This window comes from Somniosus microcephalus, chromosome 33 (assembly GCF_052327205.1).
Source record: "Somniosus microcephalus isolate GS21.2 chromosome 33, FLI_Smic_1.0, whole genome shotgun sequence".
In the NCBI taxonomy this organism is placed as follows: domain Eukaryota; kingdom Metazoa; phylum Chordata; class Chondrichthyes; order Squaliformes; family Somniosidae; genus Somniosus; species Somniosus microcephalus.
The window spans coordinates 12,522,624-12,546,437 of record NC_141019.1 but is presented as its reverse complement, the minus strand read 5'-3'; the positions used below and the strand labels follow the sequence as shown (position 1 = coordinate 12,546,437).

At 46.2% G+C, this 23,814-nt stretch overlaps 1 protein-coding gene across 3 annotated transcripts in view; it reads left to right on the top strand.

Annotated features, from left to right (window-relative positions):
* Window positions 1–23,814, top strand: part of spryd3 (SPRY domain containing 3) — a 343,426-nt gene that overhangs the window by 289,726 nt on the left and 29,886 nt on the right. For 2 of the 3 annotated variants that reach the window (XM_085972663.1, XM_085972662.1), the window contains exon 9: window positions 19,780–19,899. The exons of the other annotated variant lie outside the window; for it this stretch is intronic. In XM_085972663.1, coding sequence (XP_085828789.1) covers window positions 19,780–19,899 — 120 coding nt within the window. The remainder of the gene's footprint in view (window positions 1–19,779; window positions 19,900–23,814) is intronic. 3 annotated transcript variants of the gene reach the window in all.

The window sequence follows — 23,814 nt, the reverse complement described above, 5'->3', positions numbered from 1 at the left end:
GATATCGGGAAAACAGCCTGAACGTAATATGATGTTGAATAACTTGAGTACAGCACCCTGCATCTCCATATTGCTGAACTTGAGCATTTCATTTTTGATGTTGTCTGGACCACAGGCTTTCTTTAGGTGGAGAGATTTTCCATGTGATTGGGGAGTCTAGAGGGCTTTGGTTGTCTTTAATTGTTGCTTCTAATGTGTGGAGTTTTTCTGTGACATGATGTTGACTTGGGTTTGTTTTGTTTATTGGGATGCCTTTGTAGAGGTTTTCAAAATGTGTTCTCCAGATGTCGCCATCTTGGATTGGTAATGCTTGCAATTGTGTTGTACTCAGGTTATTCCACATATCCCAGAATTGATTTGGATTAATGGAGTTTTCAATTTCTTCGAGTATTTTGTGGGTATAATTTTGTGTTTTGTTCCTAATGGTGTGTTTATATCTTTTGAGGGTCTCATTGTATCTAATACGTAGGTCTGGATTGTTTGGTTGGCGATGCTTTTGGTTTGATATTTTTCTCAGGTCTTTTCTGGCATTTTTGCATTCGTGGTCAAACCATTTCTCATTTTTATTTTGTCTTTTGTAACGTTTCCTCTTCTGTTTCACAAGGTCGGCTTTTACAGCTGCCTCATGGAAGATCATATTTATATCATCTATGGCCATGTTTACACCATCTCTGGTGATCTCATATAGATTTTCTTTAAATTTTGATATTTTACTTGTGAGATCAGGTGAATTTAGTGCTGTGATGAATTTATCTCCACTGTCTGGGGCCCATCTGTATGTCTGCTTTATTTTATGGAGCTTACTGGGTTCCTTTTTTGTGTCTGTAGTTTGGGCAGAAAGTTTAAGGTACACATTTATTTGGTTATGGTCTGAGAGGGGGGATTGCTGCCTGACAGTGAATGCGTTGATATCGCAGGGGTCCAGGTCAGTGATTGTATAATCCACCACACTAGACCCAAGAGTTGAGGAATATGTGAGTCTCCCTAAGGAGTCCCCTCTGAACCTACCGTTAACTATGTACAGGCCTAAGGCTCGGCAGAGTTGCACTACCTCCCTACCGCTTTTATTTATTTCACAGTCAAGGTTGTTCCGATTTGCGATGGCTGGTGTGACATATAAAGGGGTCTGGCCAAACACATGGTTGTTGCCCTGTGGGTCTATGAAGTCGGGTTCACATCCGGTCCTTGCATTTAGGTCCCCACATAGTAGCACCTTTCGTTTGGCCTGGAAATGGCTGATTTCCATGTGGAGAGTATCAAATAACTCCTCTTCAAAATATGGCGATTCTATTGGAGGTATGTAGATCGCACATAAGTAGACATCTTTTTTTGTTATTCCTATATTTTTATCTAATTTTAGCCATACATGTGATTTTCTCTCTGTCTCTCGCTCTCTGTCTCTCGCTCTCTCTGTCTCTCGCTCTCTCTGTCTCTCGCTCTCTCTGTCTCTCGCTCTCTCTGTCTCTCGCTCTCTCTGCCTCTCGCTCTCTCTGCCTCTCGCTCTCTCTGCCTCTCGCTCTCTCTGCCTCTCGCTCTCTCTGCCTCTCGCTCTCTCTGCCTCTCGCTCTCTGCCTCTCGCTCTCTCTGCCTCTCGCTCTCTCTGCCTCTCGCTCTCTCTGCCTCTCGCTCTCTCTGCCTCTCGCTCTCTCTGCCTCTCGCTCTCTCTGCCTCTCGCTCTCTCTGCCTCTCGCTCTCTCTGCCTCTCGCTCTCTCTGCCTCTCGCTCTCTCTGCCTCTCGCTCTCTCTGTCTCTCGCTCTCTCTGTCTCTCGCTCTCTCTGTCTCTCGCTCTCTCTGTCTCTCGCTCTCTCTGTCTCTCGCTCTCTCTGTCTCTCGCTCTCTCTGTCTCTCGCTCTCTCTGTCTCTCGCTCTCTCTGTCTCTCGCTCTCTGTCTCTCGCTCTCTCTGTCTCTCGCTCTCTCTGTCTCTCGCTCTCTGTCTCTCGCTCTCTGTCTCTCGCTCTCTCTGTCTCTCGCTCTCTCTGTCTCTCGCTCTCTCTGTCTCTCGCTCTCTCTGTCTCTCGCTCTCTCTGTCTCTCGCTCTCTCTGTCTCTCGCTCTCTCTGTCTCTCCCTCTCTCTGTCTCTCCCTCTCTCTGTCTCTCCCTCTCTCTGTCTCTCCCTCTCTCTGTCTCTCGCTCTCTCTGTCTCTCGCTCTCTCTGTCTCTCGCTCTCTCTGTCTCTCGCTCTCTCTGTCTCTCGCTCTCTCTGTCTCTCGCTCTCTCTGTCTCTCGCTCTCTCTGTCTCTCGCTCTCTCTGTCTCTCGCTCTCTCTGTCTCTCGCTCTCTCTGTCTCTCGCTCTCTCTGTCTCTCGCTCTCTCTGTCTCTCGCTCTCTCTGTCTCTCGCTCTCTCTGTCTCTCCCTCTCTCTGTCTCTCCCTCTCTCTGTCTCTCCCTCTCTCTGTCTCTCCCTCTCTCTGTCTCTCCCTCTCTCTGTCTCTCCCTCTCTCTGTCTCTCCCTCTCTCTGTCTCTCCCTCTCTCTGTCTCTCGCTCTCTCTGTCTCTCGCTCTCTCTGTCTCTCGCTCTCTCTGTCTCTCGCTCTCTCTGTCTCTCGCTCTCTCTGTCTCTCGCTCTCTCTGTCTCTCGCTCTCTCTGTCTCTCGCTCTCTCTGTCTCTCGCTCTCTCTGTCTCTCGCTCTCTCTGTCTCTCGCTCTCTCTGTCTCTCGCTCTCTCTCTCGCTCTCTCTCTCGCTCTCTCTCTCGCTCTCTCTCTCGCTCTCTCTCTCGCTCTCTCTCTCGCTCTCTCTCTCGCTCTCTCTCTCTCTCTCGCTCGCGCTCTCTCGCTCTCGCTCTCGCTCTCTCTGTCTCTCTCTGTCTGTCTCTCTCTCTCTGTCTCTCTCTCTGTCTCTCTCTCTGTCTGTCTCTCGCTCTGTCTCTCACTCTGTCTGTCTCTCGCTCTGCCTGTCTCTCGCTCCCTCACCCCCCTTCCCGTCCGTCTCTCGCTCCCTCACCCCCCTTCCCGTCCATAAGCAAAATCTTCCTTTTGCCTTTGAAATATCTGGTGTGCACTTTGAATTCTAGGTAGACATAAAATAATGCATATTGATGTTACAGACTTGATTGATGGCTGTTCCTCTGACAGTCCCATGTCCAATTTGAGTGATCCACAGTGAGTGTTGCCCCCCCCCCCCCCCCCGAAATAATCCCTTCTGGCTTAAATAACGGATCAGTGTTGTATGGAAATAGAAGGCTAACGCCAGCTCTAAGGAACTAAAGACGCTGGAGTCGAGCAGCTTTTTTAGACCTTTCCGAGCCTCATCTTTACATAACTACTTAAAAGATTTTTTAAATTTTCTTAAGCTATTCCTGTGAACAGGAAGAAACCTTTCTCGAAGAATTTTCTTGTGACCATTTGGTGTGTGTTTTAAATAAAAGGTAATTTGGAAGTTAAGGGCGTGTAATTGGCAAATGAACTTCAATATAGCTAAGTGTGAGGGAATGCATTTTGGTAGGAACAATAATGTGGCCGCATACTCCTTGGAAAGTAAGAGTCTAAATGGGGTAGAGGAACAGAGGGATCTGGGGGTACAAATCACTAAACGTTGCGACACAGGTTAGCAAGGCCATTAAAAGAAGCAAACCAAGCACTGTGATTCATTTCTAGAGGGATAGAATTGAAAAGCAGAGAAGTTATATTAAACTTATATATAGAGCCTTGGTTAGACCACACTTGGAGTATTGTGAACAGTTCTGATCTCCATATTATAAAAAGGATATAGAGGCACTGGAGAAGGTGCAAAAAAGATTTACTAGAATGATACCAGAACTCTGAGGTTATACCTATCAGGAAAGATTGAACAGGCTGGGGCTCTTTTCTCTAGAAAAGAGAAGACTGAGGGGGGACCATATCGAAGTCTTTAAGATTATGAAAGGGTTTGATAGGGTAGACGTAGAGAAGATGTTTCCACTTGTGGGGGTGACCAGAACTAGGGGCCATAAATATTATAAGATATATAAGATAGTCACTAATAAATCCAATCGGGAATTCAGGAGAAACTTCTTTCCCCAGAGAGTGGTTAGAATGTGGAGCTCGCTACCACAGGGAGTGGTTGAGGTGAATAGTATCGATGCATTTAAGTTGAAGCTAGATAAACACACGAGGGAGAAAGAAATAGAAGATTATGCTGATAAGGTTAGATGAAGAAGGGTGGGAGGAGACTCGTGTGGAGCATAAACACCAGCACGTTGGGCTGAATGGCCTGTTTCTGTGCTGTAAATACGCTAAGTTTATTTATCTAAATGATTTATCGTACATATGCATATAAAATGGACCAGCAGTCATTGATGCAAACAAACAGGAAAAAAGAAAGATGTGTGCACGTGGCTAGCACTACACATCACTGGGGTTGGTGTTAGTTTATGACAGGTGGCTACAGGGCAAGCAAGGGAGAGATGGGGTATGTAAGGCTTTGGGTTTCAATGGGCTTGGGAGTTGAGGAGGTGATCAGGAGAGTTCGGGTGGCTGCCCAAGAACTCCTGCCTGTTCTGGACTGTAGTTCAGAATAGTACAGTTGAGTTCTTTTATTTCACACAGCTGACTTTTGCCAAGTTCTACATTAAAAATCTGTGAACCACAAAGTCTTTCCATTAACTGATGGCACTTTTCCATACATTCCAACTTCATATCTTGTGAGCTCTGCCAAAGGTTCCAAGGAAAGTCGAAAATGAAGAGGCTCCAGTTGCATCCAGAGCTGATAAAATTCAGGATGTCAAAGGTGTCGGCTTCTTTTTGTGCCAAGGCCCTAAAGTACAACAAGTTGACCTAAAAGTTTTCCTCTTCCCATGCCCACACCCACGACGGAAAGCCAGCCAGGAAAGATTGGGAAGGAAAGGGATTGGTTGCAATGTACTGGACAAAATCTCCATGTGGGCCTAATTCAGCGTCAATGCACCCTTCACCATAGGTTGGACCAGAGCGGAGATGTATAGCTCTGAATAGAACAACAATTTGCATTTGCATAGCACCTTTAACATAGGAAAATGTCCCAAGGCGCTTCACAGGAACGTAACCAGACAAAAATTGACACCGAGCCAAAGGAGGAGATATTAGGGTGGGTGAGAGGGAGGTTTTAAGGAGTGTCTTAAAGGAGGAGAGAGAGGTGGAGAGGTTTAGGGAGGGAATTCCAGAGCTTAGGGTCGAGGCAGCTGAAGGCACGGCCGCCAATGGTGAGGTGAAGGAAGTGGGAGATGCACAAGACCAGAGTTGGAGGATTGCAGAGTTCTTGGAGAGTTGTTGAACTGGTAGAGGTTATAAAGATATTGAGAGCCATGGAGGGATTTGAACACAAGGATAAGAATTTTAAAATCGAGGACTGGGAGCCAATGTAGGTCAGCGAGCACAGGGGTGATGGGTAAACGGGACTTGGTGCCAGTTAGGACATGGGCAGCGGAGTTTTGGATGAGTTCAAGTTTTTGGAGGCCGGCCAGCCAGGAGAGCGTTGGAATAGTCGAGTCTCGAGGAACAAAAGCATGGATGTGGGTTTCAGCAAAAGATTGGCTGTTGCAGGGGCGGAGGTGGGTGATGTCATGGAGGTAGATGCAGGAGGCCTTTGTGGTGAGGGGTTGGAAGCTCAGCTCAGGGTCAAATAGGACGCAGAGGTTACAGTCTGGTTAAGCCTGAGACAGTTGCCAAGGAGCTGGTGGCCAGGGAACTGAGTTTCTAGCGGGGACTAAAGATAATGGCTTCGGTCTTTCCAATGTTTAATTGGAGGAAATTTCTGCTCAACCAGCACTGGATAGAATCATAGAATGGTTACAGCACAGAAGGAGGCCATTGAGCGCATGCCGGCTCTCTGCAAGAGCACTTCAGCTAGTCCCACTCCCTCGCCCTTTCCCCGTAGCCTTGCAATTTTTTCCTTCAGGTACTTATCCAACTCCCGTTTGAAAGTCACGACTGAATCTGCCTCCACCACCCTTTCAGGCAGCGCATTCCAGATCCTAACCACTCGCTGAGTAAGAAGGTTTTTCCTCCTGTCTCCTTTGGTTCTTCTGCCAATCACCTTAAATCTGTGCCCTCTGGTTCTCGACCCTTCTGCCAATGGAGACAGTTTCTCTCTATCTACTCTGTCCAGACCCCTCATGATTTTGAATACCTCTATCAAATCTCCTCTCAACCTTCTCTGCTCCAGGGAGAGCAACCCCAGCTTCTCCAGTCTATCAACGTAACTGCAGTCCCTCATCCCTGGAATCATTCTTGTAAATCTTTTCTGCACCCTCTCTAAGGCCTTCACATCCTTCCTAAAGTGCAATGCCCAGAATTGGACACAATACTCCAGTTGAGGCCGAACCAGTGTTTTATAAAGGTTCATCATAACTTCCTTGCTTTTGTACTCTATGTCTCTATTTATGAAGCCCAGGATCCCGTATGCTTTCACCTTCAATGATTTGTGCACATATACCCCCAGGTCTCTCTGTTCCTGCCCCTTCTTCAGGATTGGACCCTTTAGTTTATATGTTCTCTCCTCGTTCTTTCTACCAAAATGTATCACTTCGCACTTTTCTGCGTTAAATTCCATCTGCCACGTGTCCGCCCATTTCACCAGCCTGTCTATGTCCTCTTGAAGTCTATCACTATCCTCCTCACTGTTCACTATACTTCCAAGTTTAGTGTCATCTGCAAATTTTGAAATTGTGCCCTGTAGACCCAAGTCCAAGTCATTAATATATATCAAGAAAAAGTGGTCTTAGTACTGACCCCTGGGGAACACCACTGTATACCTTCCTCCAGTCTGAAAAACAACCGTTCACCACTACTCTGTTTCCTGTCACTTATCCAGTTTCGTGTCCCTTTTATTCCATGGGCTTCAACTTTGCTGGCAAACTTATTTTGTGGCACTTTATCAAACGCCTTCTGGAAGTCCATGTTCACTTCATCAACCCCCTCTGTTACCTCATCAAAAAACTCAATTGGGTTAGTTAAACACGATTTGCCTTTAACAAATCCGTGCTGGCTTTCCTTAATTAATCCACACTTGTCGAAGTGACTGTTAATTTTGTCCCGGATTATTATTTCTAAAAGCTTCCCCACCACTGAGGTTAAACTGACTGGCCTGTAGTTGCTGGGTTTATCCTTGCACCCTTTTTTGAACAAGGTGCAACTTTTGCAATTCTCCAGACCTCTGGCACCGCCCCCGTATCTAAGGAGGATTGAAAGATTATGGCCAGCACCTCCGCAATTTCCACCTTTACTTCCCTCAACATTCTAGGATGCATCCCATCCGGTCCTGGTGACTTATCTACTTTAAGTACAGCCAGCCTTTCTAGTACCTCCTTTATCAAATTTTATCCCATCCAGTATCTCAACGACTTCCTCTTTCACTATGACTTTGGCAGTATCTTCTTCCTTGGTAAAGACAGATGCAAAGTACTCATTTAGTACCTCAACCATGCCCTCTGCTTCTATGCGTAGGCCTCCTTTTTGGTCCCTAATCGGCCCCACCCTTCCTCTTACTACCCGTTTACTATTTATACCCCTATAGAAGGCTTTTGGATTCCCTTTTATGTTAACTGCCAATCTATTCTCATACTCTCTCTTTGCCCCTCTTATTTCCTTTTTCACTTCCCCTCTGAACTTTCTATATTCAGCCTGGTTCTCACTTGTATTCTCAACCTGACATTTGTCATACGCCCCCCTTTTTCTGTTTCATCTTACTCGCTATCTCTTTTGTCATCCAGGGAGCTCTGACTTTGGTTGCCCTACCTTTCCCCCTCGTGGGAATGTACCTCGACTGCACCCGAACCATCTCCTCTTTAAAGGCAGCCCATTGTTCAATGACAACTTTGCCTGCCAATCTTTGATTCCAGTTTACCCGGGCCAAATCCATTCTCAACCCACTGAAATTTGCCTTCCTCCAATCAAGTATTTACTCTAAATTGCTCTTTGTCCTTTTCCATAGCTAAACCTTATGATACTGTGATCACTTCTCTAAATGTTCCCCTACTGACACTTGCTCCACTTGACCCACCTCATTCCCCAGAACCAGATCCAGCAATGCCTCCTTCCTCGTTGGGCTGGAAACATACTGATCAAGAAAGTTCTCCTGAACACACTTCAGAAATTCTTCCCCCTCTCTGCCCTTTACACTACAGGAAACTTTGGTTTATCTGGAGGTTAACTGTCCGGAATGCTACATCCTGGTGCCCACCCCCCTGCCAAATTAGTTTAAACCCTCCCCAACAGCACTAGCAAACCACCACTCCCCCCCCCCCCCCCGCCATGTGAGGATATTGGTTCCGGCTCTGTTGGATGTTTGACAAGCAGTGTGACAAATCCCAGACAGTGGAGAGGTTTAGAGAGGTGGTGGTGAAGTAGAGCCCGGTATCGTCAGCTTATATGTGGAACCTGATGTTTTCAGATGATGTCGTCGAGGGACAGCATATAGATGAGAAATAGGAGGGAGCCAAGGATCCTTGGGGGACTCCAGAGGCGACAGTGTGGGGGTGGGAAGATAAGCAATTGCAGGAGATTCTCTGGCTATAACTGCATAGATGAGAGTAGAACCAGGCAGTCCCACCCAGCTGGACGACGGAGGAAAGACATTGGAGGAGGATGGTGTGGTCAACCGTGTCAAAGACTGCAGACAGGTTGAGAAGGATGAGAAGCATTAGTTTACCGCAGTCACAGTCTTGGAGGATGTCATTTGTGTCTTTGATTAGGGCCGTTTCGGGACCGTGGCAGGGGCGGAAACCTGATTGGAGAGGTCCAAACATGAAGCCGTGGGAAAGATGGGCACGGATTTGGGAGGTGACAACACAATCAAGGACTTTGGAGAGGAAAGGGAGGTTGGAGATGGAGTGGTAGTTTGCAAGGACAGAGGGATGAAGTCTGTGTTTTTTTTGGAACAGCCATTGTTGATTCAAGGCCCTGGAATCGACCAAGTGAGACAATTAGAAAAAACACCTAATTGGTGGCAAATGAAGTTCAATGTAGACAAATGCAAGCTACTGTATTCTGAGCCTCCTAGCCCATTGTGGACTGAAGGCCTATTGTGGGCACTCCATTATTGGTCACAGATAACCAAATACCTCTTAAGGCTTAACGTGCATTTTTAAGTTGCATTGGTTAGCATTTTACTGAAGTGTTGGTGCAGACCCTTCAACTGATGTGGCTTATTAAGCACTTGTAGTGGCTGAGGTTGATGTTTCCTGGTCTAAGATGGCCATTTCTGTCCTGGAGAGATAGTGGCACCATGCCAAATGTAAACTGCTAAGTTATTCTGAGGAGCTGAACTTAATTTGGATGAATGCAGCTCAAATTTAATTAAGTTTTGCAATTGAAACTGGGAAATAGTTTTGCCTGGTAGGTTTAGAAGGGAAATTGAAAACATCTAGGTTCCTGATTTGAACAGGAATGTTGGCATTTGCTGTTTTGTTTTTGTAACAGATCCTATTAAAAACTTATGCTGTTTGTTTTTTCTTTGAATTCCTTCATTTGGCCTTATTTCTGCTCATTACTTTGCTCACGTCGTGTCAGTTTTTCCATGAGATACAGCACGTGGGTAAGATGTCAGTCAACATGGGATACAAGACAAATATGCCAAGTTTGGCTCGGTAAATGAGAGGTGGCCTTGTGGGATTCGATGGAAAGCTGTGTAAATGTGAAGGGCAATAGAAAGCAGCTGTTTGGAAAATGGCGAAATTGGAATTGTAAAAATGAGCGTTAATCTGAAATTTGGTTTAAATCCGATATCCTTTTATCCCACTCCTGTGGCCTGGCAGCTCTGGGACTATTTTCCATATTTCCACAGTTTCTGCATCCAGTGGCATAGTTAATTCTCCTTGAAGTTCCCTCCACTTTCCCAACATTTAGAAAATTGAATTTTGAGACAAAACAGCGACAACCATGGCTGAGTGGGTAAATCTGCCGCCAGGTGTCATAGACCAGAAGATCGAGGTTCAGTGCCTGGTCTATGCTGAGTTAGCTGTGACACCAGTAGTGGTGCCCCTGTTTAGGGAGGGGAATTCAGCCAAGCCTCCTACTATTGATCACTGTCCAGTAACCTCTGCTGGAAAGTGGAGGTGCATATGGTCATTGGGCAAGGACTGGGTCAGACTCGACTATGATGCCTTCAACAGATCAATAGCCCACCCACACTCACCATCAATAATGACCATTTGGCTGAGGTGCGAGAGAGCCACTGATGCTTCTGGAGCTGTACCCCAGCAAGGACTTGGCACCTTCAGGAAAGGAGGGGAGAAACGGGGACTGATGTGAATACTGATGCCCTGTGGTATCACCACATGAGTCTGTTCCTGCACCTTTCCCTTTAATTTGAATGATTTAGTCAGCCTTACTGTGGAAATTAACATTTCTGTAGGGAAGCATCAAATATTCTATATCATTTCAAAAATGAGGAAGTAAGGGAAGTCCGGGGAACTTTTTCAGCCAAAGGGTAATCAAGTTATGGAATAATTTATCAGGGAAGAACATTGAAGGTGGGGCTGAGGGATATGGTGAGACGGTGGCATTCAAGGCAATATTCCCTGTAAGCTGTGCTTTGTTCTGCGTGGCCTGCATTTTTAATGGGCGGTCCCTTTAAATTTCTGTACATGTGCGATGTTTACAATGTAAAAGCCGGTGAGCGGCCTGCGCGGGACCTTGCAGATTGCTGCACCTTAGCGGGAACATTGGTTGAGGGATGTGGTGAGAAGGTGGGGTTGAGGTTGCATATAATGTACTGGCGTCAATGTGTATAATATACCGGCGCTAATGCATATAACATAACGGCGCCAATGCGCAAAGATAGCATGCATAGCGTATAATATAATGGCGCCAATGTGCAAAGATAATAGCGCGCAATGCGTATAATATAATGGCGCCAATGTGCAGAGATAATAGCACGCAATGCGTATAATATAATGGCGCCAATGTGCAGAGATAATAGCACGCAATGCGTATAATATAATGGCACCAATGCGCAAAGATAAAAGCGCGCAATGCGTATAACATAATGGCGCCAATGCGCAGAGATGATAGCGCGCATTGCGTATAATATAACGGCGCCAATGCGCAAAGATAACCATGCAATGCGTATAATATAATGGCACCAATGCGCAGAGATAACAGCATGCAATGCATATAATATAATGGCACCAATGCGCAGAGATAACAGCGCGCATTGCGTATAATATAATGGCACCAGTGTGCAAAGATAACAGCGCGCATTGCGTATAATATGGCACCAATGCGCAGAGATAACAGCGCGCATTGCGTATAATATAATGGCACCAGTGTGCAAAGATAACAGCGCGCATTGCGTATAATATAATGGCACCAATGTGCAAAGATAACAGCGCGCATTACGTATAATATAATGGCGCCAATGCGCAGAGATAACAGCGCGCATTGCGTATAATATAATGGCACCAGTGTGCAAAGATAACCGCGCATTGCGTATAATATAATGGCACCAGTGTGCAAAGATAACCGCGCATTGCGTATAATATAATGGCGCCAATGCGCAGAGATAACAGCATGCAATGCGTATAATATAATGGCACCAATGCGCAGAGATAACAGTGCGCATTGCGTATAATATAATGGCACCAATGTGCAAAGATAACAGCGCGCATTGCGTATAATATAATAGCACCAATGCACAGAGATAACAGCGCGCATTGCGTATAATATAATGGCACCAATGTGCAAAGATAACAGCGCGCATTGCGTATAATATAATGGCACCAATGTGCAAAGATAACAGCGCGCATTGCGTATAATATAATGGCGCCAATGTGCAAAGATAACAGCGCGCAATGCGTATAATATAATAGCACCAATGCGCAGAGATAACCGCGCGCAATGCGTATAATATAATGGCGCCAATGCGCAGAGATAACCGCGCGCGATGCGTATAATATAATGGCACCAATGTGCAGAGATAACAGCGCGCAATGCATATTATATAATGGCACCAATGCGCAAAGATAATAGCGCGCAATGCGTATAATATAATGGCGCCAGTGCGCAAAGATAACAGCACGCAATGCGTATAATATAATGGCACCAATGCGCAAAGATAACAGCGCACAATGCGTATAATATAATGGCACCAATGCGCAAAGATAACAGCACGCAATGCGTATAATACAATGGCACCAATGCGCAAAGATAACAGCGCACAATGCGTATAATATAATGGCACCAATGCGCAAAGATAACAGCACGCAATGCGTATAATACAATGGCACCAATGCGCAAAGATAACAGCGCGCAATGCGTATAATATAATAGCACCAATGCGCAGAGATAACCACGCACAATGCATATAATATAATGGCGCCAATGCGCAGAGATAACCGCGCGCGATGCGTATAATATAATGGCACCAATGTGCAGAGATAACAGCGCGCAATGCATATTATATAATGGCACCAATGCGCAAAGATAATAGCGCGCAATGTGTATAATATAATGGCGCCAGTGCGCAAAGATAACAGCACGCAATGCGTATAATATAATGGCACCAATGCGCAAAGATAACAGCGCACAATGCGTATAATATAATGGCACCAATGCGCAAAGATAACAGCACGCAATGCGTATAATACAATGGCACCAATGCGCAAAGATAACAGCGCGCAATGCGTATAATATAATGGCGCCAATGCGCAGAGATAACAGCATGCAATGCGTATAATATAATGGCACCAATGCGCAGAGATAATAGCATGCAATGCGTATAATATAATGGCGCCAATGCGCAGAGATAACAGCACGCAATGCGTATAATATAATGGCACCAATGCGCAAAGATAACAGCGCGTAATGCGTATAATATAACGGTGCCAATGTGCAAAGATAACCGCGCAATGCGTATAATATAATGGCACCAATGCGCAGAGATAATAGCATGCAATGCGTATAATATAATGGCACCAATGTGCAAAGATAACAGCGCGTAATGCGTATAATATAACGGTGCCAATGCGCAAAAATAACAGCATGCAATGCGTATAATATAATGGCACCAATGTGCAAAGATAACAGCATGCAATGCGTATAATATAATCACAGAATCACAGAAACCCCACAGTGCAGATAGAGGCCATTTCGGCCCATCGAGCCTGCACCGACACATATCCCACCCGATCCCCGTAACCCCTACACCAACACATATCCCACCCTATCCCCGTAACCCCACGTATTTATTTAATCCCCCTAACACTAAGGGTCAATTTATCATAGCCAATCAACCTAACCCGCACATCTTTGGACTGTGGGAGGAAACCGGAGCACCCGGAGGAAACCCACGCAAACACGGGGAGAATGTGCAAACTCCACACAGACAGTCGCCCGAGGCCGGATTCGAACCCGGGTCCCTGGCGCTGTGAGGCAACAGTGCTAACCACTATGCCACCGTGCTGCAATGTGCAAAGATAACAGCGCGCAATGCGTATAATATAACGGCGCCAATGCGCTAAGATAACACTGCCAATGCACATGTATAATAGAGCATCGTTCGTGCATAAATAACGAAGCACCAGTGTGAGTGACCATTCGAGTGTGTACGTGAGACTGTGATTCCGACAGTGCATGACTGTGTATGAGGCTGTACCTGTGCGTGTGTTTGTGAGACGGCATCTATGATTGGGGACAGGTGTCTGCCTGTGTGTGATAGCGCCTTTATGAAAGATATACAGAGCCATTGTACGCACGTTACATTGCCTGTGTATGTGTGTTAGTTACATTGCCTGTGTGTTAGTTACATTGCCTGTGTGTGTGTGTTAGTTACATTGTCTGTGTGTGTGTTAGTTACATTACCTGTATGTGTGTTAGTTACAATGTCTGTGTGTGTTAGTTACATTGCCTGTATGTGTGTTAGTTACATTGCCTGTGTGTGTCTGTGTGTTAGTTACATTGTGTGTCTGTGTGTGTTAGTTACATTGTCTGTGTGTGCGTTAGTTACATTGTCAGTGTGTGTGTTAGTTACATTGTCTGTGTGTGTGTTGGTTACATTGCCTGTGTGCGTGTTGGTTACATTGCCTGTGTGCGTGTTAGTTACATTGTCTGTGTGCGTGTTAGTTACATTGCCTGTGTGTGTGTTAGTTACATTGCTTGTGTGTGTTGGTTACATTGCCTGTGTGTGTGTTAGTTACATTGTGTGTGTGTTAGTTACATTGTCTGTGTGTGTGTTAGTTACATTGTCTGTGTGTGTGTTAGTTACATTGTCTGTGTGTGTTAGTTACATTGTCTGTGTGTGTGTTAGTTACATTGCCTGTGTGTGTGTTAGTTACATTGTCTGTGTGTGTGTTAGTTACATTGTCTGTGTGTGTTACATTGCCTGTGTGTGTGTTAGTTACATTGCCTGTGTGTGTGTTAGTTACATTGTCTGTGTGTGTTAGTTACATTGTCTGTGTGTTAGTTACATTGTCTGTGTGTGTGTTAGTTACATTGTCTGTGTGTGTGTTAGTTACATTGCCTGTGTGTGTGTTAGTTACATTGTCTGTGTGTGTTAGTTACATTGTGTTAGTTGCATTGCCTGTGTGTGTCTGTGTGTTAGTTACATTGTGTGTCTGTGTGTGTTAGTTACATTGTCTGCGTGTGTGTTAGTTACATTGCCTGTGTGTGTGTTAGTTACATTGTCTGTGTGTGTGTTAGTTACATTGTCTGTGTGTGTGTTAGTTACATTGCCTGTGTGTGTGTTAGTTACATTGTCTGTGTGTGTTAGTTACATTGTGTGTTAGTTACATTGCCTGTGTGTGTCTGTGTGTTAGTTACATTGTGTGTCTGTGTGTGTTAGTTACATTGTCTGTGTGTGTGTTAGTTACATTGTCTGTGTGTCTGTTAGTTACATTGCCTGTGTGTGTGTTAGTTACATTGTCTGTGTGTGTGTTAGTTACATTGTCTGTGTGTGTGTTAGTTACATTGTCTGTGTGTGTGTTAGTTACATTGTCTGTGTGTGTGTTAGTTACATTGCCTGTGTGTGTGTTAGTTACATTGTCTGTGTGTGTTAGTTACATTGTGTTAGTTACATTGCCTGTGTGTGTCTGTGTGTTAGTTACATTGTGTGTCTGTGTGTGTTAGTTACATTGTCTGTGTGTGTGTTAGTTACATTGCCTGTGTGTGTGTTAGTTACATTGTCTGTGTGTGTGTTAGTTACATTGCCTGTGTGTGTGTTAGTTACATTGTCTGTGTGTGTTAGTTACATTGTGTGTTAGTTACATTGCCTGTGTGTGTCTATGTGTTAGTTACATTGTGTGTCTGTGTGTGTTAGTTACATTGTCTGTGTGTGTGTTAGTTACATTGTCTGTGTGTGTGTTAGTTACATTGTCTGTGTGTGTGTTAGTTACATTGTCTGTGTGTGTGTTAGTTACATTGTCTGTGTGTGTGTTAGTTACATTGCCTGTGTGTGTGTGTTGGTTACATTGGCCGTGTTGTAAAATGGGCGACTGACCCAATCCTGTCTGTTTCCTTCTGCACAGGTTCGGTTAAAATTAGCCGTATTTCCTGTGTGTGTTGCAACAACAACTTGCATGTATATAGCACCTTTCATAGAATCATAGGAAGTTACAACACAGAAGGAGGCCGTTCGGCCCATCGTGCCTGTGCTGGCTCTTTAAAGACGCTGTCCTGCTTCGTCTCACATCCCTTTTTGTCCGTAAAACTGGAACTTCCTCATCCTCAAGTACCTGTCCAACTCGGTTTTAAAATTATTGCTGGATTCAGCTTCCACCACCTTTTCAGGTCGAGCGTTCCAGATCCCAACAACTCTGAGTGAAAATATTTCTCCTCATCGCCCCTCTAGATCTTTCGCCAATGATTTTGAATCTCTGACCTTTGGTTATTGATCCACTCGCCAGAGGGAACAGTTTATCTCCATCTACTCTATCAAAACCTCTCATCATTGTGAAAACCTCTCTGAGGTCACCTCTTAACCCTCTCTGTTCCAAGGAGAACAGTCCTCACTTTTCCAACCTCTCCTCATAACTGAAGTCCCTCATCCCTGGTAACATCCTGGTAAACCTCCTCTGCACCCGTTCTAAGGTCTTTACATCTTTCCTGAAGTGTGGTGCCCAGAATTGTCCACAATACTCCAGCTGAGGCCTAACCGGTGATTTATAAAGTTCCAGCCTGATCTCTTTGCTTTTATATTCTATTCCTTTGTTTATAATAACCCATATGCTTTTTTAACCACCTTATCAACTTGTCCTGCCACCTTTAAGGATTTGTGTGCATGGACACCGAGGTCTCTCTGCTCACCTACACTTTTCAAAATTGTGCCATTTATAGTTACTGTCTTTACATATTAGACCTCCCAAAGTGCATCACTTCACACTTTACTGCATTGAACTCCATCTGCCGTGCTTCTGCCCATTTCACCATCCTGTCTCTGTCATCCCGAAGATTACAACAATCCTCCTCGCGTTGCAAGGTTTCGTATCATCTGCACACTTTATAATGCTGCTCCCTACACCCGAGTCTAGGTTGTTTATAAGAATTGCAAAGAGTAATGGACCCAAAACTGACCCTTGGGGAACACCAATACAAACCAGCTCCTAGTCTGAAAAACATCCATCCACCACCACCCTCTGCTTCCTGTCACTGAACCAATTCTGTATCCATACCACCACTTTCCCCTTAATCCCATGGGCTGCCATCTTCTTAACATGCCTCCTGTGTGGCACTTTGTCGAATGCCTTCCGAAAGTCCATATATACAACATCTACTGCACTACCTTGATCAACCTTAGAAACATAGAAGATAGGAGCAGGAGTAGGCCATTCGGCCCTTCGAGCCTGCTCCGCCATTCAACGAGATCATGACTGATCATCCAAACCCTAGCACCCGGTCCCTACACCGACAGCCATCCCATACAAGCCCTATCCCCGTAACCCCACGTATTTAATCCCCCCCTAACACTAAGGGCCAATTTTTGTCATGGCCAATCAACCTAACCCGCACATCTTTGGACTGTGGGAGGAAACCGGAGCACCCGGAGGAAACCCACGCAAACACGGGGAGAATGTGCAAACTCCACACAGACAGTCACCCGAGGCCGGATTTGAACCCGGGTCCCTGGCGCTGTGAGGCAACAGTGCTAACCACTATGCCACCGTGCTAACCTTCTCTGTTACCTCATTGAAGAATTCAATCAAGTTAGTCAGGCACGATTTGCCTTTAACAAATCCATGCTGGTTCTTCTTGACTAACCCATGCCTTTCCAAATGAAAGTTTATTTTGTTCCTGATAATGGTTTCCAATAACTTCCCCACCACCAATGTTAGGTTGACTGACCTGTAATTTCCTGGTTTATCTCTCTTCCCCTTTCTTGAATAGTAGTATAACATTAGCAACCCTCCGATCCTCCGGCACTACTCCTGTATCCAATGAGGATTGAAAGATTGTGACCAATGCCTCTGCTGTTTCTACCTTTGATTCTTTCAGCAACCTAGGATGCATTCCATCTGGACCAGGTGACTTACCAACTTTCAGTAATGCTAATCTTTTTAATATGCCTTCTCTATCTATTACTATCCTGTCCATAACTTCCCTCTCCTCTTTTAGTGTAACCTTCATCATCCACTTCCTTTGTGAGGACAGATGCAAAGTACTCATTTAATACTTTAGTCATGTCCTCTGCCTCTACATGAAGATTCCCTTAATAGGCCCAACTAACCGCTTACACTTTACATGTTTATAAAATGTTTCAGGGTTCAGTTTAATGTTGCCTGCCCATCTTTTCTCATAACCTCTCTTTCCTCCCGTATTAACTTTTTCAGTTCCCTCCTGTACTTTCCATAATCTTCCTGGTTATTAACATTTGTCATAAGCCTCCTTTTTCTGTTTTATTTTAACTTTTATTTCCTTTGTCATCCAGGGCACATTAGCTTTGGATGCTCTACCTTTCCCCTTCAAAGGGATCTGCCCAGTTTGTACCTGAACTCTCTTTCCTGAATGTCCTCCATTGCTCCGTTACTGCTTTCCCTGCAATCACCTTTCCTTCACCTGTGCTGGGCCCCTTGTTAAATCACTGACATTAACTCTTCCCCAGTTGAGCATTTTGACCTTGGATATTTTCTGGTCTCTTTCCACAATTACTCTGAACCGAATTTTGTTGTGGTCACTGTTAGCGAGATGCTCTCCGACTGTAACACACTCCACCTGCCCTACTTCATTTCCCAGAGCCAGCTCCAACACTGCTTCCTTCCTGTTGGACTGGAGACATATTGATCGAGAAAGTTCTCTGGTGCACATATCAGAAATTCCTCTTCTTTCCAACCTTAGCACTATGTTTGTCCCAGTCTATATTAGGGCAGTTAAAGTCTCCAAATATTACTATTCTATTTTTGTTACAAGCCTTTGAAATTTGCCAACAAATTTGCTCATCTATTTCTTTTCACTGTTTGGAACTCTATATAAAAAAAAATTCCCAGCAATGTAACAGCTCCCCCTCTGTTGCTTAACTCAAGCCAAATAGATTCAGTCCCAGAACCGGAATATTAAGAACCCATTCCTGTCCTTGTTTGAGCCATGTCTCTGTTAATGTAACCAGTGCCTGCAGCTCAGCAACCTTATTAGTTACACTGCCGACATTGACGTACATACAGTTTAATACCTACTTCATCACTTTTGCTATTTTCCTCAATCTGGTCCCTGCAATTTTTGGGATATTTCTAATTTTGCTGTTTATATCTCTCTCTCCTCTGATCTCATTACTGCTCCTTTCTGCTATTTTCTGGTTCCCCGCTCCCAGCCAAATTAGTTCAAACCCTCCCCAACAGTACTAGTTAACCGAGTAACTTTAACGCAGTAAAACATCCCAAGGTGCTTAACAGGAGAATTATCGGACAAAATTTAACACTGAGCCACATGAGATATTTGGACAGGTGACCAAAAGCTTGATCAAAGAGGTTGGTTTTAAGGAGTGACTTTAAGGAGCAGAGGCGGAGAGATTTAGGCAGCTGAAGGCACGGCTGCTAATGGTGGAGCGATGAAAATCGGGATGCGCTAAATACCAGAATTGGAGGAACGCAGCGATCTCGGAGGGCTGGAGGAGATTACAGAGATGGGGAGGGGTGAGGCCATGGAGGAATTTGAAACCAAGGATGAGAATTTTAAAATCGAGGCGTTGCCAGACTAGGAGCCAGTACAGGCCAGCGAGCACAGGGGTGATGGGCAATGTTCCCATTTTGCACAGTTGTTGCATTGAAAAGCCAGCAGCGCGGGTTCCCTGGAGCGCTGCGTGGCCGCGCAGCTTAAAGGGAACATTAGTGATGGGTGAACGAGACTTGATGCGAGTTAGGATACGGGCAGCTGGGCTTTGGATGAGTTCAAGTTTATGGAGGATGGAAGATGTGAGGCTGGCCAGGAGAGTATTGGCAGAGCCCCACCATTGGTGGCCGTGCCTTCTGTTGCCTAGTCTCTAAACTCTGGAATTCCCTCCCTAAACCCCTCTACCTCTCTACCTCTCTCTTCCTTTAAAACGCTCCTTAAAACCTCCCTCTTTGACCAAGCTTTTGGTCACCTGTCCTAATATCTCCTTTATGTGGCCCTGTGTCAAATTTTGTCTGATTACACTCCTGTGAACCGCCTGGGGACGTTTTACTATGTTAAAGGCGCTATATAAATGCAAGTTGTTGTATGTGTGAGAGAGCTGCAGACAGTGCCTCTGTGGTTGTGTGAGTGGCAGTTTATCTGTGTGTGGGGGAGTGCCAGTACCTGTCTGTGTGTGTGTGGGAGACAATGTCAGTATATGCCTGTGTACCTGTGCCTGTGTGTGACGGAGAGAGAGTCGTGACCTGTGCGTGCGTGTGTGTTACTGAATTCTTTGATTTCTTTTCTCAGATGATGGCAAACTTTTCCAAGGAAGTGGAGTGGGCGATCCCTTTGGCCCTCGCTGCTACAAGGGTGATATCATGGGTTGTGGTATCATGTTTCCTCGAGATTATATTTTAGACAGTGATGGTAAGAACATCGTTAGTATGACATATTACTATATGGAGAATGCCCTATGAGTTGAGATTGGACGTACTGATTTCTGACTTGGAATGCTGACCCCACAACACAGGCAAAATTGCAACATAACATATTTTTGACTTTATAGAATTTTACAGCACAGAAGGAGCCCATTCGGCTCATTGTCCCTCTGCTCTCTCTCTCTCTCTAAAGGAGCTATCCTCTTAGTCCCATTACTCCGCGTTTCCCACATTTGGCCACCGGGCCTCTGCCCTCTCTCTGAAAGAGCTCCCCCCCCTTGTCCAATTGCCCTGTCCTTTCCCCATTCGGCCCATCGCCGCTCTGCCCTCTCTCTGAAAGATCTCCCCCCCCCCCCGACCCCCTTGTCCAATTGCCCTGTCCTTTCCCCATTCGGCCCATCGCCGCTCTGCCCTCTCTCTGAAAGATCTCCCCCCCACCCCCTTGTCCAATTGCCCTGTCCTTTCCCCATTCGGCCCATCGCTGCTCTGCCCTCTCTCTGAAAGATCTCCCCCCCACCCCCTTGTCCAATTGCCCTGTCCTTTCCCCATTCGGCCCATCGCCGCTCTGCCCCCTCTCTGAAAGATCTCCCCCCCCCCCCCCCCACACCCTTGTCCAATTGCCCTGTCTTTTCCCCATTCGGCCCATCGCCGCTCTGCCCTCTCTCTGAAAGAGCTCTTCCTCGATCCCATTCCGCTGCTCTTTCCCCATTTCCCCCCTCGCCCCGTGCCCTGTCTCTCAAAGAGCTATCCTCTTTTGACCAGAAACTCAACTGGACCAACCACATAAATGCCTTGGCTACTAGAGAAGGTCAGAGGCGCTGGGCATTCTACAGCCAGTGGTTCATCTCTCGGAACTAACCACCTAACAGCACTCTGACTACCTTCACCGCATAGACTGCAGTTCAAGAAGAAGGCTCGCCAGCTCCTCCTCGGGCAACTAGGGATGGGCAATAAATGCCGGTCTTCCTAGTGATGCCCATATGCCCAAAATGATTTTTTCTTAAAAGTCTCCTAAAGTCTCTGCCCTTTTCCCACTCCCCCATCGCCCCTGTGCGCTCTCTCTGAAAGAGCGCAGTCCCATTCCCCTGCCCTTTCCCCACTCCCCCATCGCCCCTGTGCGCTCTCTCTCTGAAAGAGCTCAGTCCCATTCCCCTGCCCTTTCCCCATTCCCCCATCGCCCCTGCTCTCTCTCTCTCTCTCTCTCTCTGAAAGAGCTCTGTGCTTCCTCCTGGGCATTGGATTAGGACATGACAACGGCACACCCAGTCGACCTTGCAAAGTCCTCCTCACTAACGTCTGGGGACTGGTGCCAAAATTGAGAGCGCTGTCCCACAGACTCGTCAAGCTACAGCCCGACATAGTCATACTCGCAGAAATATACCTATTAGCCAACGGCCCAGACTCGTCCATCACCGTCCTTGGGTATGTTTAGTCCCACTGGCAGGACAGACCCACCAGAGGTGCGGAGACAGTGATATATCGCTGAGATACCTACCCTGCTTAAATTCTGGCCTCTTGAGCATTCCCGATTTTAATCGCTCTACCATTGGCGACTGTTCCTTTATCTACCTAGGCCCTAAGCTCTGGAATTCCCACCCTAAATCTCTCTTTCCTCATTTAAGGCACTCCTTAAAACCTACCTCTTTGACCAAGCTTGTGGTCACCTGCACCAACATCTCCTTATGTGGCTCGGTGTCAAATTTTGTTTGATAACGCTCCTGTGAAGCGCCTTGGGACGTTTTACTACGATAAAGGCGCTATATAAATGCAAGTTATAGTTGTACAGGCGGGAGGGAGTAGCCCTGGGAGTCCACACCATTGATTCCAGACCCCATGAAGTTTGAAGGCATCAGGTCAAACATGGGCAAGGAAACCTTCTGCTGATTAAGACTTACCGCCCTCCCTCAGCTGATGAATCAGTACTCCTCCATATTGAACACCACTTGGAGGAAGTACTGAGGGTAGCAAGGGTGGGGGCCTAAATGCTCATCACCAAGAGTGGCTCGGTAGCACCGCCACTGACTGAACTGGTTGAGTCCTGAAGGACATAACTGCCAGACTGGGCCTGGGGCAGGAGGTGAGAGAACCAACACACGGGAATAACTTACTTGATCTTGTCCTCACCAATCTACCTGTCGCAGATCCATCTGTCCATGACAGTACAGGTAAGAGTAACCACCACACACTCCTTGTGGAGACTCCACGTGATGTCAAGAAACGGCTGAGTACACTGGATACAGCATAGGCTCCGGGTACCAACAACGTCCCGGCTGTGGTGCTGAAGACTTGTGCTCCAGAACTAGCTGCACTTCTAGCCAAGCTGTTCCAGTACAGCTACAACACTGGCATCTGCCCAGCTATGTCTTGTCCAGAAAAGCAGGGCAATTCCAATCTGGCAATTACTGCCCCATCAGTCTACTCTCAATCATCAGCAAAGTGTGCAGGTGCAGCAGGCGGTTAAGAAGGCAAATGGTATGTTGGCCTTCATAGCAAGAGGATTCGAGTACAAGAACAAGGATGTCTTGCTGCAGTTGTACAGGGCCTTGGTGAGACCGCACCTTGAGTATTGTGTGCAGTTTTGGTCGCCTTATCTGAGGAAGGATGTTCTTGCCATGGAGGGAGTGCAGCGAAGATTCACCAGACTGATACCTGGGATGGCAGGAATGACGTATGAAGAGAGATTGGGTCGATTAGGCTTATATTTGCTAGAGTTTAGAAGAATGAAAGGGGATCTCATTGAAACTTATAAAATTCTAACAGGACTAGACAGACTAGATGCAGGAAGGATGTTCCCGATGGCGGGGGAGTCCAGAACCAGAGGTCACAGTCTAAGGATAAGGGGTAAGCCATTTAGGACTGAGATGAGGAGGAATTTCTTTACCCAGAGAGTGGTGAACCTATGGAATTCTCTACCACAGAAGGCAGTTGAGGCCAATTCATTAAATATATTCAAGAAGGAGTTAGATATATTTCTTAAGGCTAAAGGGATATGGGGAGAAAACAGGGACAGGGTACTGAATTTGGATGATCAGCCATGATCTCATTAAATGGCGGAACAGGCTCGAGGGGCCGAATGGCCTACTCCTACTCCTATCTTCTATGTTTCTATGATGGAAGGTGTCATCGACAGTGCTATCAAGCGGCACTTACCAATAACCTGCTCACCGATGCTCAGTTTGGGTTCCGCCAGAACCGCTCGACTCCTGACCCCATTACAGCCTTGGTCCAAACATGGACAAAAGAGCTGAATTCCAGAGGTGAGGTAAGAGTGACTGCCCTTGACATCAAGGCAGCATTTGACCGAGTGTGGCATCAAGGAGCCCTAGTAAATTGAAGCCAATGGGAATCGGGGGGGAAAACTCTCCACTGGCTGGAGTCATACCTAGCTCAAAGGAAGATGGCTGTGGTTGTTGGAGGTCAATTATCTCAGCCCCAGGACATCGCTGCAGGAGTTCCTCAGGGCAGTGTCCTAGGCCCAACCATCTTCAACTGCTTCATCAATGACCTTCCGTCCAACATAAGGTCAGAAGTGGGGATGTTCGCTGATGATTGTACACTATTCAGCTCCACTCGCAATTTCTCCAATAATGAAGCAGCTCATGCCCGCATGCAGCAATACCTGGACGACATCCATGCTTGGTCACCGCCACAAACGCCATTCACTAACCACTGACTCCATCCCTCTCCCTGGCAACTGTCTGAGGCTGAACCAGACAGACTTGGTGTCATATTTGACCCCAAGATGTACTTCCGACCACATATCCGCGCCATCACTAAGACCACCTATTTCCACCTCCGTAACATCGCCTGACTCTGCCCCTGCCTCAGCTCATCCGCTGCTGAAACACTCATCCATGCCTTTGTTACCTCTAGACTGGACTATTCCAACGCACTCATGGCTGGC